The sequence below is a fragment of the Ixodes scapularis genome, unplaced genomic scaffold, assembly GCF_016920785.2.
Source record: "Ixodes scapularis isolate PalLabHiFi unplaced genomic scaffold, ASM1692078v2 PGA_scaffold10__122_contigs__length_95168666, whole genome shotgun sequence".
NCBI lineage: Eukaryota > Metazoa > Arthropoda > Arachnida > Ixodida > Ixodidae > Ixodes > Ixodes scapularis.
This window is the reverse complement of record NW_024609836.1, coordinates 65,794,174-65,808,921: the sequence shown is the minus strand read 5'-3', so window position 1 is coordinate 65,808,921 and position 14,748 is coordinate 65,794,174. Positions and strand designations below refer to the sequence as shown.

At 41.0% G+C, this 14,748-nt stretch overlaps 1 protein-coding gene across 1 annotated transcript; it reads right to left on the bottom strand.

Annotated features, from left to right (window-relative positions):
- Positions 1-11,417: 11,417 nt before the first annotated feature.
- On the bottom strand, positions 11,418-14,427 carry LOC120839536. The gene is made up of 3 exons (XM_040209837.1): positions 14,361-14,427; positions 12,892-13,089; positions 11,418-11,461 (listed from the first exon to the last, which is right to left on the bottom strand). Exons 1-3 carry the CDS (start codon positions 14,425-14,427, stop codon positions 11,418-11,420), a joined length of 309 nt encoding a protein of 102 aa, XP_040065771.1.
- Positions 14,428-14,748: the final 321 nt, after the last annotated feature.

Genomic DNA, 14,748 nt, shown 5'->3' with positions numbered 1-14,748 from the left:
CAGCGTTCCCATAGATTCCCAGCCCCCATGTTCTCGCTTCCGCGCTCAGCAGCTGCAACTACTACCTGTGGCAAACAAGGGGTAGTAAATTGCTACTAAAAAGGTAGTAAAAGTAAAAAACACGTAGTGACTGTTGTATCATTCTGTCCGAACCGAGTGCCATGTGTCGGTGGACTATTACTCACTTTTTCCTTTATATAGCGCGGGTGCTATCAGTAAAACAAGCAACCGGCAGTGTGCCTAGGGGATTGTTGTATTCTTAGAAGCATCGAATAAACCCGCTTCAACCGCTAGCTTCAGTGCTGCATTTATTGCCGTGTAACTACCTGCGCCGTGTTTGAAGTAGTAAATGTTAAATAAAGTGGTAGCAACGCTCGGAAAGGGCAGCAACAGCTGCGCATACAAACTTTTATCATCTGCTGAGCGGTTGAGGTAGTAAATAGTAAAAATGTAGAAACGGTGAGATAAAGGTGTTAACTGCTGAGATTTACAAATCCTTTACTATGTTTTTCTTCTTTAAGACTGAACATACCAAACATCAGCGTTCCCAAATGCGTTTTACTAGTGAAATCTATATCGAACATTGGAAAAAGTTGCCTCAGAGTGTATTTTCTGGCGTTTCGTTTGTAAAGGTATCAGGACACTCATCGACAAAGAGCGATAATTTTTTTTATTCGTAACAAGCATCAGGGATATTCTAACAAGCTAGCTCAGCTGTGCTAAAACAATAGGAGCATTGACACGAGAGGCATTGAAAAGATCGCGCATTCAAGTCCACGATTCAAGTCAGAGATATCGTCGGCTCTTACTTCGCAACTGCATTTTGCTAGCCAGAGAATCAATAATGTTTGAAGTCAGACAGTGCAATATGGGTGTGAATATTCTTGACAGGCAGGAATTCTTTGGGAAGGTCTTAATATTAATAAATCTTCCCAACACGTTGTAGCTCTTCACCACAGATAAGAATCATTCCAACTGATATTTAAACAAATATCAGTAGAAAAATATTTAGCAATTTAGTAGTAGACATTAAAAAAATCGTGTCTCCGAGTTTAAAAAAAAAACGCACCAACAATCGGAAGAGCAGTCTTCAAACCGGCCCAAGAAAATAGTTGAATATATCAAATAATCGAATATTCTTAGTATAATATTTATTTTGAATGAGAGCATTCTATGCGCAGCAGAAAGGCCCGTGGTTCATGACCACGGCACGGCAATATAATAGGGTTCCAAACTTCCGGTACTTATTGCAGGCTTGATAAATTAGAATTTTTTATGCGATCAACCTAGCTGGCCTGGTGCAGTGTTTCTAAATAAGTTTTAAGAACCAAAATTGGCTTGGGACGTGAATAAAAAATTTATCAATGTAACCCTGTTTGGCACTCAATGTTTTCTAGTGGACCGCTGACTGTGCCTGACTGTACGTCAAGCATTTCTGATTGGCCAACAAGTTACTCTGACCGACAGTCAAACTCCAGTCAGGTTCCGCTTGTCGGCTCCCTGATGGTTTGCTGGTGGCAGTTGGTCACCGCGAAATGCCATCAATAGGTCTTGGTGGCGACTCTGATTGTACATCGATTGTCTCTGACTGTGCGTCAAAAAGCTTTGACGTGCAGACAGACGTACAGTCAAAGAACGGAAAGTTCGTTCGGATACCACTATTTCGTCAAATCTATGAATACGAAAAATAATCTATGCTTGAGGAAACAATTTCGGGACGTGAGCCCACAAAACCGCTGATGTTAGAGATATGACGCGCAACCGACCGACAACCTTGATCAGAAGCCCCCCGAAACGCCGAACACGCCACTTTCGCTTGGCCCATAGAGGCTTCGCCGAGCTTCCATGAACGGTCGCTCTGACTCGTTTTGTTTGCCCGCTTGCTCCAACCTGTCGATCCTGCCCGGGCTCTACAATGTCTTATGTTTAAATGGAATTTCTACTCGACAAGACTCAGCCTGTTTTGAGTTCCGACGATGTAAGGGACTTTAGCGGTGTTGTTGAAGACGACAAGGTGTTCCAGGTCTACTGGGCCGGAGACCCGCGAACAAAAGGATCGGTCTACGACTCGAAAGTACTCTACATGACAGGTGAGTAGAACTGAAGTACGGCGAGTGATGTACGAGTGCTTTGCATAACATGCTGAAGGCTTAACTGCATTTGCTGCCGAAGCATTCTTTAGAGCGGTGCGCTCATTGTCGGAATCTCGCGCTGCAATACTAAAATGTTCCTGACTCCGTCCGAGAGGTTTGGGCTAAAAAGTTTATACTTTTCTATTTGGCATGGGCTATTAGCCTTACCGCTGTGTCGCACCTCATTATTATTGTTTCATGAAGAGTGCAGACAAAAAGTATCCGCGAGCGTAGTTCAGATGTCTGCTACTCGCGTTCGTCTGTGGAAGCCAGGGCTGTCTGTCGTAGCGTGCATGCTTGCTCTCTAGCTTCAACGGAGTCGCATAGGTTTGTGAAATAAAGTGTACACGGTCGTCCCGAAAGGTTCAGACATCGAGGGCGTTTCTTTGAAACATGCTTACGGTGCATGTCGTGCAGTTTTTAAACGAATGTCCCTTCTGCCCGAAAAAAGCAAATTTCAAAAGCGGGAAAAAGAAAGGACGGGTACACACTTTTTCTGATTTTTGATGTCATGAATTACATTCATTTGAAGTAGGGATGTCGCGAACCAGCCTAGGTTCGATTTCGAAAGGTTTCGATACTTTCGAAGCGAACTGAGGTTCGAATACGAAAAATTTCGATATTTTCGTACCGACCGAGGTTCGAATTCGAAAAAGTCGCAACTTTCGATCACAGTGAAGTTTCGAATTCGAAAAGTTCGAAGCTTTCACGGTTTCTAAAAGTTCGGGTTCGAATATTTCGAATATTGTTTTACTTGAGGTTCGATAAAATCGAAGTTTTCGAACTTTCCGAACTTGAGAATTCGAGATTTTCGAAAATATCGAATTTCCAGGAATCTGAAATTCGAAAATTTCGGAGAAATCGAAATTCTTTGAATATAAAATTCGAAAAATTCGAACGCTTCGAAGTTGTATAAACATAAAGTTCGAACAATTCCAATATTTCGAACTTTTTTCTACATAAAGTTCAAGAAGTTCGAAGGTTTCGATTCTCTTTTAACGCTAAATTTAAAAAAAAAAATCGAAGGTTTTGAATCCTCTACTGTTTCAGTTTCAAACAATGTTTTCACGACTCAGTTTTTCACGAAATCAGGTTTAGAAAAGATAGGGTGTGATATTTAGACACCGCGAAGTTGGGTCAGGCAATTAAATGAGACGACGAGTGTCCCGGATGTGGTGGAATATTTGCTAGTGCAGATGCAGAGTGACGTGTGACCATAGATCAGTATTTGTGACCGCCCCCCCCCCCCGGGGGGGGGGGGGTAGGAGGGTCTTTAGCGTGCATCACACAGTAGTGATCACACAAACGCACTATTCTACGATACTCATCCAGTTCGAAGCGTCCAGGGGCGGGCAGGGGGTTGAAGCTCAGAAAAACCTTAAAGCAACCTGGCAAACTACCTCCCCACCCGTTGCACGCTGGTAGTAATCCGATCGAACACCGCCCGAGTGACGCTGACATATAGTAAATTAAGTTTGTAATTGTCCTGGAGGTTTATTTTCCGGGACAGAGGAAACGCCTCGCAAAAAAACACAGAAGCCGACACAACTCGAGGTCGAGGAGCGTTCTACCATACAATAGACGTCAGAAGAAGAAAGACAGGAGGGGGGGGGGGGGGGGGCTACAGTCCCTCTTTTCCCCTTCCAGATATTTCGGACTGTTAAAGAAAACAATACGGGGAAAGATGGTGTGGTCGAGGTTATTTTAATCTGAAATTATTTATGCGTATGTATAGCTACTGTCGCTCTTCACTGCATAAAAGATCGACTATAAATGGTGATTCTTGAAAACTTGTTGTCAGAAGGCATGTCACATGCTTAGTGGTTCGGAAATTCACAGCTATGTTCTTTCGACCTGAATAACTGTGCCATTGATAAAAAGAAATTAAAAAATAAACATATAAAAAAATGCGGGGATAAAAAGCTGAAGAAAAAAAAACTATTAAGAATTCGCCAGAAGTGTTGTATGCTTGCATATTCAGAAGCTCAGAACTTCAAAACAAGTCTCTCCTACCAAAATGTGTGTAGGCTAAAAGAAACACGTCCCAAGAACGTGAAGGGAAAAAACAAATGTTTATTTTTTAATGACGTGCTGAACTTGAACAATATTAGATATCTTCTCCAATAAGTTAATTTAATTCCGAACGTGAAATACAATAAATACATTATTTTATATTCTGAAGATGGCAATGTAATGCACTGTCTGTAGTGTTAATTTAAATGCGATACCTCAAACAACTTATACGAAAACAATACCAAGTTTAGGGCATAACTACCCATAGATACATGTTTGGACATTTCTTTGAAACTTATCCGAAATAACAATAATCACATCTTAAGACGACTCTTACCTAGGCTTTACATAGATCATCCTTAAAAAAGTTTAACATCTGTACCATAAAATCTTCGGCTATAGCGCGCTTCAAATATGGCACAAACGACAATCGTCGAAAAACTGTCGTCCTTCCTCGCCCCTTCGGGAATTTATTTCTTTAAAACTAAGCCCGCCAGAACATTGAAATAAACGGCATTGCCTTTCGTAAGGAACGCAGCACCGCATGTAAAAATTCGAGAACAAAAATTATTACGGATGTACCTCACTACTTGAGTTCAAATGAAACCGTCCGCCGGTCTTTCGAAGTTCGACGAACGTCGTACTTTTACCCTAAAAGTTCGAAGTTCGTCGAACTTTTGACTTGTCAGGATTGGAAAATTCGAAACTTTTCGAATTATCTTGATAAATAAGTTCAAAAATTCGAAAATTATCGATTTCCTTAGCGTAGGAAATTCGAAAGTTCGAAAGGCTTCAAACTTTTTTTGTGCAAGAAGTTCGAAAGTTCGACAAGCATCAAATTTTGCAGCGTAATAAGTTCGAAATTTCGAAAAGGATCGAATTTTTTTAGCGTTGTAAGTTCGACAGTTCGAAAAGCGTCGAACTTCTTAGTTTAACAAGTTCGAAAATTCGACTTCCGTCGAAATTTACAATATAAAAAGTTCGAAAATTCGAAATCGTTCGAACCTTTCGAACCGCTTGACTCGATAGTCGAAACTTCGATTCGAAAAAAGTTCGCGGCATCCCTAATTTGAAGGACTTGTGAACCGTTTCACAGCCATGCAAGATGGCCACCTCGGGTTGTGAACCGTTTCATACCCATTCAAGATTGCCACCTCGGAATTCGAGCTTTATTTAAGAGTAAAGCTATACGCACTCCGGAGTGCACTTGGACAGAAATGGCTATACGCACTTCGCTAAACTCGTATAAAACAAATGGTCAAATCAAGTTTCTAAGAGATGGCGTAGCATAGGGGTTAAGGTGTCCGCTTTGTACGCAAGTGGACGCGGGTTGGATCCGCGGTTGCCCTGCATTTTTTCTTCTTTTTTTTCTCGAACATTTTGTTTCGTCGGGGCATTTTGCGATATTTATGAGTGTGTATAGCTTTACTCTGATATAAATCCTGCCCTTGTTGATGAAATTCCCTTGGCAGTGGCAGTCAGACGTCATCTGATGGACCATCAGGGCACGTTCCACCAAGGCTGCTGACTGGCAGTCAGTGTCCCAAATTACGTATGTTGATGAAATTTTAAATGTGGGATTTGCGTATTAATACTTAATTGGTGAGATCTAGAACAATTGCTTAAAACATTTATAGTTTAAATATATTATTGTCAAACTAAATCATATAAAAGAACAAAGCTGAAATTTAGCAGAAGAATCGTAAAGTAAATTTGTATGTTATAGTTTTGTTGCCTGTGGCAACACCAGAGAAAATTCCGAAAGTTGCTTTCTTGTGTAACCTCTATGCATCTCTATATGATGCGAATAATATCTGCACATACGATAGCGTCAAGTAAAACGGTCACCTCTCGTAAAATATCAGCGGTAAGAGAAAATAACATCTGTATTTTTCGCCGTTCCCACGTTTTCGGTTACCGCGTATTTGTGCGCCAAACTATTTTTTTTACGTCAACTATTTGCATATGTTTTCACTCGATGGCGCGGTACCTTCTATCTGCAAGACTGTTGCCACACTTTTATATATATAGAAAAAAACTTGATAAAACCAAAACTATAAAAGAAAAAACTATTTCGTGTTTGTTACCTGGAGCCAATATTCGTCAACATGGGATAATTTGTTGACAGGAACGTTCTGCTTGAGGTCTGCAGAAAGTGTAATGCCAAGGTACTGATAATTTAACGCATATAGAACACAATTATTCTTTGGTTTCTTTCGAGTGGAACATAAGCTTTTCGAGTAAATGTAAGCTGCCATTTTTCTTCGTGTGACATTTCTGGCAGGTAAAACACCACCAAGGCAGTAGAAAATTTTGTCCCCATCCCCCTCCCATCCTCCCTCCGTTTTTTCTTTAAAGAAAAGAGTTTTTCTTGACTGTGGTCTACACGTCTTGGATTTAGAATAGTTTGTTTGACATTATGAAGTATACTTCGCTTCAAAGTTACACTACATATGTAAACATGCGAACTATGGTAGGATATGTTAAAGAGAAAATAACGTGACGCCCATATGGAGTCGCAGACCAACAACTGTTTAGCTTTTTTTTTCTCCTTTATACCCTGTTTGGAAGGATGAAGTTTTCGTTGTAATTATTGGAGTTAAAGACGAGACAATTAATGCCATTGCGGGGAATTACTGACACATGTGCTTTAGGAAACGGACAAATTCTGGAGTTTTGGATCACAAATATGTACGATCGGGGAACACTGAAATCCGAGCAGAGGAGCGCGTGGCTCGGGCCACAGGGTGCGCCGCCTGGAAGTAAGCCTAATGGCGAGAGTGTGGTGACCTACTCCAATAAGTATACGCCCTCGCTCGGCGCTTCCCAAGGTTCGGCATTGCGCCTCTTAAGGCCCGTGCACACTCTTGCGACCCCTTAGAACTGGGTGCGTTGAAACCTCTTACAACGAAAGGACACACTGGCGCCATCTATTGGGTAGCAGTGTGAACTTGGCGGTCCGGCATATTTTCTTTTTCTCCCGCGCATTATCCTTTCTTCCTCTGCTCGAACAACATTTACCAACGTTATAAACGAGCCTTTCTTATAGGTGCTAGGCACATTTGACCTTGGAAATACCACAAAACCTTCGCTCTTCTGAAATTCCGTTCCAGAGTCACCCCATAGATGGCGCCAGAATGGCAGCGTGTTCCCTCGTCCTAAGAAAGTTTAGGACGCTTCAACAGGTTTCATTTCTCTCGGTCGTACTCGGTTGCAAGAGTGTGAATGGATCTTTAATTCGCTGAAAGCTATCACCGCTAGTAGCAGTATCAGCGGTAGTAGCACCTCTAGTAGCAGCTAAAGCGCGGGCTCAGCCAGTGCACGCTTTAGCTGCTACTAATTGGTTTCAGCGGTGACAACAAGGCCGTTATAAGACACCATTCATCCGTGGTCAAGTTCTCAACGGTATCGGTTTCTGCCAGGTCCAACACAACAGGCCTAACACTCTACTGCTCGGATGCCCTCGCTGATTGACGCTCGGCCCACCCGGTTAACGCCCGCTGACTCCTGCTAGATCGTTTGGAATCCATATCGGTCTTGCAGCCTCCGGAGGTGATGCATTCATTTGGTGCCTCTTTCCTGGTATATCATGTAGCGCAGGATTTGGTGTGCCAAATTCCTATCCAAAAGTTTGTGGACTCTCCTCTCGTACAGTGCCCTGGCGCTGACCTCTCTAGTTTCAAAGGACGACCAGCCTATAGGGCCCCCTGGATACCTTCGTTGGATGCTGTTCTCAGGACTGCCAGGGCCATCATTCTTGCATCTCTCTGTCTTCTCTCGAGGGACTCTCTTTTTTGCGATGAGAGGAAAAACACGCCATTCGCGTACGTGAGTCCCGGATCGATGGCCGTTTTCCAAAGTCTCCGCACTACGTCGAATCTGTTGGTGGTACAGGTCGCCTTTCTCACCAGGACTCATTTCCCCCTTATCGCTCCTAGTCCCTTCTTCCATTCATGGACCTTCTGGTAGTGGGACTCCGCAACCAGGGTCACTCCAAGTATTTGAGCGTGTTTTGTCTTATCAACTCCCTAACTGCAGGTGCTACCGTTGTTCCTCTGCTTCTTGATTCTGTCTCTCTTGATTTCCCCCGAATGAGACCGCACTTTGCTCTATTTGAAACGGAGTCTAAACCGCGTGGCGAACGCCGCGCGATGTCCAAAAGCACCTGGAGGTCGTCCGACGAAACGGCAAGGACCACCTCATCATCGACATGGATGAGGGATGGTACCCTCCGTCGCTTCCAGGCTCCCTCCATTTTGACTCATAGGTCTTCCAACATAAAATTGTAACTAAACTTTTCGATTTTTATTAGACTATCGCATGCTGGTGAAATAATAGAGTCTGACTATCTTGGATCCCTAATCGTTTGAATCTGGGAAGTGAGGCTAACGCCCATTGTGTGAACTCATGTGTTTGTTAAAGCGAATTCCAAACAGGAATATACTTCCCCTTTTTTTACGAGTTTCGAATACGCCTGCTGGTATTTCAGCAAACTCTTTGATGTTCTAGGATAGTATAACCAGCAAATGTGTTTTTTTGTTATATTCGACAAGGAGATCTAAAAACTAAATTTGACTCTCTTTTGGGGTCTCTTAAATGAACGTAAAGTCTTCACCAAGCTCATGGAATACATTTAGTACGTAATCTAGTGCTTTTTTCCGAATCGGAGTCTTCAACAAAGACCAAAAAATCATCTACATACCTTAAGATCTTAATAGTGTGATTTTCCAGTTTTAGGACCTGAGCTCTACCTATCTTCTCGAGTAAAATATCGCTTAGTGCAGGCGCTTATCTGACCCTGTACAAACACCTGTGTTTTGGACGAAAACTTTTTCCTCCCACCTTACAAAAGTGCATTTTAAATACAAAGACACCTCAATGAGCCTCAATTGCCATTTAATTGTTGACCATTTAAGTATCCCCAACTCCAAGGTAGTTATCGACTTTTCTCAGGGACAGCGATCCAGAGGGGTGCACAGCATTCATCATTGATGTAGAAGATTTATACTACTCTGCCGCAAGGTGACGTCATAGTAAGCATTCAAGAGTGCACATTGGAGTATAGCGACGAAACTAGTTCAGAACGCAGTGCGGAGTCCCAGTTCAAGATTTCCTTGAACTATTGTCTGTATATTTAAAGTCTACTTTTATAGGGTGGGAGGAAAAAGTGTTCGTTCAAAAGGCAGGTGTTTCTACGGGGTGGGGAGTAGCGCATGTACTTAGAGCTATTTTCCTCGGGAAGACAGGTAGAGCTCTTGTTCGAAAATTGGGAAAACACACCATTAACATCTTTAGACATGTAGATGATTTTTTTGTTTGTGTGGAAGACTCCGATTTCAAAAAAAAAAAAAAAAAAATCCTAGATTACGTACTTAATGTATTCTGTGGGCTTGGGCAAGGCCTTAGGTCCACTTATGAGAACTCAAAAAAGAGTCAAATTCAGATTTTAGATCTCCTTTTTGAATTAAAAAAGGAGCACATTTGCTAGGTATACCATCCTAGAACATCAAAGAGTTTGCCAAACTACCAGTCAGCACCTAAAAGAGTCTGCCATATTTGTCATAGTACTTCTGCACTTAAAAATATCAATGTGGAGTTGGTGATCAACTCCACATTTATTCTCAAGATATGTTGGAGAGCTTGCATTGAGTCTCTCTCCTCTTATTTACATATTGAGGTTTTATAATTAAAATGTCTACAGCAACAGTGGTGATGCCAATATCTCTGAACGCGCTATTTTAAGGTGAAACGTGTATGTCATCTGATTTTGTGTAACAGAATCGCTTCACTGGGGTGACGCCTTTTATACACTTTTTTATCGTGATTGCCAGTGAAAGCCCAGGCAATTGTAGATAAACCTTCGGTACATATTTACAACAAACATTCAAAGTAATGATTATCATAGGCGTAACTTATCGATAAACACGAGTTTAATAAACGTGAATCATTTTAATGTTCAATATATATAAATGTAAACGATTGCTTTATATATTCAGCTAATTTGACATAAAGTGAAAAACACACATTAACTAACATATTTAGTTGGTTGGATGTGTTGAAATGTAACATTTTTTGCTTTAAAGTTTCCCAAAAAACTATCTGTAGTTCAAGAATTCACTATTTGATCCTCTAAAAAAGACGCGACGGGAAGGCATCTTGTGATGCTAGAATATATAAACATCAGTCGCTTAACTTATCGGATAGCCCTCAAATGCAAAATCAGTACCGTGCGACGACACAGAACTTTTAAAATCTTTAGCGGTAGTGAACGCGACGGCAAAAACGCACACACTCGTACTAACGAAAAGTCCCTAGACCGCCATGGAACTTAGACACGCCATCCCTACGTCTCCACTAAGTGCTCTAGAACACCAAAAGTCCCTACACGTATATAGAGACAAACCTCTACGGTGGTCATCAATGAGGAAAGCCACATCAAAAGACGATTAAAACAAACTGACAGTGTTGTTCCGGATCAGTTGAAAATAATGGCTTCGCTCGGGTTTTCGGTTAGGTTTGATTCGCTCCCAGAGTACCAGCTATATGCTAATCGAGCATAATTACAACAGCCGCTTTGTAGCGTCTTTCTGCGCCAGGAAAGACATATTGTCCTACAACTGATCAGTTTTGGTTGCTTCTTGGAGGGGGCGCCATTTTCATCCTTGACAGAGCATACACCAGAAGAACAGTCAAGCCATCAGGCACCTCCAGTGCAACGATGCTTTTACAACAGCCACTTACCATGCCCTAACCGATTGCGCCATTATTTCGTTGGCTCTAAATAAAGATCAACACAGCTTGCATAAAAATCGAGCCAATTCAATTTTCTTTCATTTTCCGAAGGAAATTAATCTATTTTTATTTCTATTCGGTTTCCTAAGCCCTGCCGCCATTCCATTCCTCGGTCGCGAAAGTGCGGAATGATTCTGGAATTATTCCGATTCCGGAGTGGAAGTCAGGGCTGAAGGTGCCGACGCCCACCGCAACACTGGTGGGCGTCGGCACCTTCACTTCACATATCTGGTCTTTTTTATCGGTTTGTTTTGCTGTGAAGTCAAGCTCAAACGCAAGGCTGTCTCAGCGCCTTGGGTGGGAGCAATTAAGACCATATCCATGACAGACTGGTAGCTAAAAATTCAATTAATACGTTGAAAATATTTACTTTGATGGAGCAGCCGAGCGCCTTATGAAATAAGTTCACAACATGAGTGTATTCATTTATTTGCTTAGAAAATGTGCAGCTTTCACGGGAACGCCGACAATATGTTTTCGTTATTTTCCTCCTCGACGTTTTGGGCAAACCCTGAAGTAAGCACCTATAAAATAGAAAGTAAGGCATATATCATAACAAACATGAACCTCGGTAATCTTAAAAGATGCAGAAAGTTTGTCCGTCTGGTACAAATTCTTTATTAAGAAATCGAAACGAAGACGAAGGAAAAAAAATAATAACAAGGATCTATCAGAAACAAGCGCTTACTCGTGGTTGGTGACTTTACTTTTCTCATCTTATGTGCACTTCTTAGCAATGCACAGAACAACTGTACACTTGAGAACTATCTATCATCACTAAGCAGAGAAGAGAGTTCGATAATTGACATTTTTAAGCCGCAACTTTATTTATAAGCGGTATTAGGCTTCCATTATTCTAGTGCATATTGCGGGTAGGGATGTATATCTGCAGCGTCACAAACTTGATTCACACAAGATCCCTATATATTCCAGCTTTAACACCATCATAGTTATACCTCATTAGGGAATACCTTCAGCAGCTTAAATAGCTTCACTATTGTGTATTTTAACCAAAGTTTGTAAACCATAAGTGTTTTTGGAGCCAGCCGTCTCGCCGTTTAATCTTTGGGTGTAAAAACGGCAGGACTTGTTTCAATTATACGATACCCAACAACGCGGTGGTCAATTTTGATCTCAACCAACAGAAATAATTATTTTTCTCCGAATCGAGATAAAATATACAAGGTCTGGCATCAGAATTCGGTAAATACAATGAAATTCTACTTTTGTTGATTATAAAATGGAAGTATAAAACTTTTCTGGTAAAGTTCACACTGTAACAACGCATCGGAAATACAGGCTTGTGAGTGGCAAAATAAAATAAATAGGGAGTTGTAGCTGAGAGTCCTCAGCGATCCCAACGTTACGGGTCAAGTACCGTTGCCAGTAAGTCAAAATTCTAGCCTAGAGGAAGGCTTTAGTGTTTACAGGCGGCCGTCTAATCCGCCAAATTTGACTCGGTCAACTACTTTTAATTTAGAAAAACTGAAATTTCGGCGAATGACGAGAAATGTTTGAATATTCAAGAAATCCAGACTCATGCTAATTCCGTACCGAAGAATATGCATACGGAATATGTTTCATAAAGATAAAGGATCTAGAACCTATACACACAATGCCAATGGTTTGGTGCGTCCAGAGGATATTTGTTTAAAAAGCAGCGGAGCTACTTTTCCATATATATAGAGCGGTTTATTTGGAGGATTATTCTGCGAGCGTTCTTTTACAACACCCCTGTATACATGACTTCAGGGAAGCTGTCAGGGGAGTTACATAATGAGAGTAAAAACTACTGGTATGTCTTCTTGGAAATGTTTCATTATATCAGCTGGAAAGTATTGAACAAATTAGGGTGTTAACAAAAGCGTAAGCAAAGGATACTTGATGATTCGAAATAATACACTGCCACAGAGCGTATATAAAATAACGTGTTGCAGTAATGCGCATACTGTACCTCCGCATAGATTCTTACAAGCCTTATGAGTAGGAAATGCATTTCCTCCTAAATCTTGACTGCCCGTTAGGCTCCAGAAACATTTGCATATTTGTTCGTTTGTGTCAAAGTAGTATACTTCATAGCCATAGTTAATCACTCTGGAGGGCTTTTGGGGGGGTCGAGTGCAAACTGCGGGGCGATTATAGGCTGTGCCATCTGAAACGTAATACATAGTACAAGCATGACATTTCTGTAGTCGAACGAATAGGAAAATTTCGTTAGGCTTTCAATAAAAGCAATAACATCCTAAGTTATTCCGAATGTTCACAAAAGGAACTGAATTACCATGAAACGACACAGTAAATACACAATGAACTGCCACAGGTATAGTAGTCATTCGTGAGCACTCAATCTCCTCATATAGATAACTCCTGCTTAAAACGTCTGCCCTATATATCAGAGTAGTTTTGTGATGACTAAGTGAACATAAACTTGGGTTACTGATGAAATTTCATCTCGAGATATATTATTTTAATATTTATACAATGAACGTTTAATAAATCAATCTTATCAAGAAGCAATGGTGACGCGAAAGTGTGTGCTGAAGGCGGCTAGCAAGGGTGTCCTTGACTATGCTCAGAATGCTCCTAATTTGATAAAATGCCTATTTGGCACTTCATCACAAGCCAAGTTATATTCCGGGGTTTTTAATATTGTAATAATCTACATGTGCTAACGTCAAAGATATTGTCTTTGATTCTGACAAATTATTTTCATAAATAAAAGTGTAAACATAAGCACTCTGCTTTATTAAGCATCTTAAGATGTGTTCTAAATGTTGAACATAAAAAGAAGCATTTGCCAAGTGCAGAGGATCATTATGAACATGCAAAGAGGTAACAAAACATATGAAGAATGGCTGTGCCTAAACAACATTTGATGTTGATTCTCATAAGAAAATTAAAGTTATATAGCAAGCACATACCGCAAATGTTTTGGTTTGCATTTGTTCGAAGGGACCAACGTGGACTTGCAATTATCACAAATAATTACTGTATAAAATGTTGCTTGTTGATTATAAGCTTGGTGGAATTTTCGTGCAAGGTTGTTTTTTTAGATTTTGAATATATCTGTATCGGTTAATATATTGCTATTTTAGAAAACTGCCACATGTCCAGTATGTATTTGGCAGAAGATCCCGCGAAGACTTCGTTTGCACCTAAGCAGATCTGGTGCACTTTATGCTTACTGGGCATTTTTACTTACGGTTGCATATTTTATCATAAAGGAATTCAATAAGTGCGATTAAAGTGTATGCAAGAACGAGACATGAGACCAAAGAACTGCGGATGTCTGAGAAACAATTAAGCCGCAGAGGCAGGAGCTTTGTTCGTCATAGGACCACCACGTGAAAAATAAATCGCAGCACTCAAAGGTAATAGTATTGCGCGGTCATTTAAATATACTCAAAAAAGAGGGTTTCTTACCAGCCTCCGTAGATATAATAAGTACGTTGACGGCAACTACGCACACGACAGCAAGGACTGCGTTCATCTTTGGTTGCTCGGTAATGTCTGGATTTCCTAAAGACTTGCTCTTTTATACAGAAACCAAATGGGTAGATGTTTGCATATCTCCTACGTAGCGTTTTATTTTGCGCAAATAAAATCCGCACTAAAAATAAATAACCGCATTTCTAAAATAAAAATAAAACGAATATGGAATGTTTAAGGTTTAAAGCTTCCATAGGCTTAAAAAAATTATTTGCCCGCCCCTCCCTCCCCCCCCCCCCCCCCCCACGCCAAACACACACTCTACAAAGATAAAAGTTATTTCAAACTAAGTGACGTTTTGAAACCCGGAGTCTATGACGTT

Coding starts and splice junctions, on each gene's coding strand:
- LOC120839536 (XM_040209837.1), bottom strand. CDS start 14,427: ATGAACGCAGTCCTTGCTGTCGTGTGCGTAGTTGCCGTCAACGTACTT. Junction 13,090..14,360: donor TATTATATCTACGGAGGCTG/GTAAGAAACCCT, acceptor ATTACGTTTCAG/ATGGCACAGCCTATAATCGC. Junction 11,462..12,891: donor TTGTAAGAATCTATGCGGAG/GTACAGTATGCG, acceptor TCTATTTTATAG/GTGCTTACTTCAGGGTTTGC.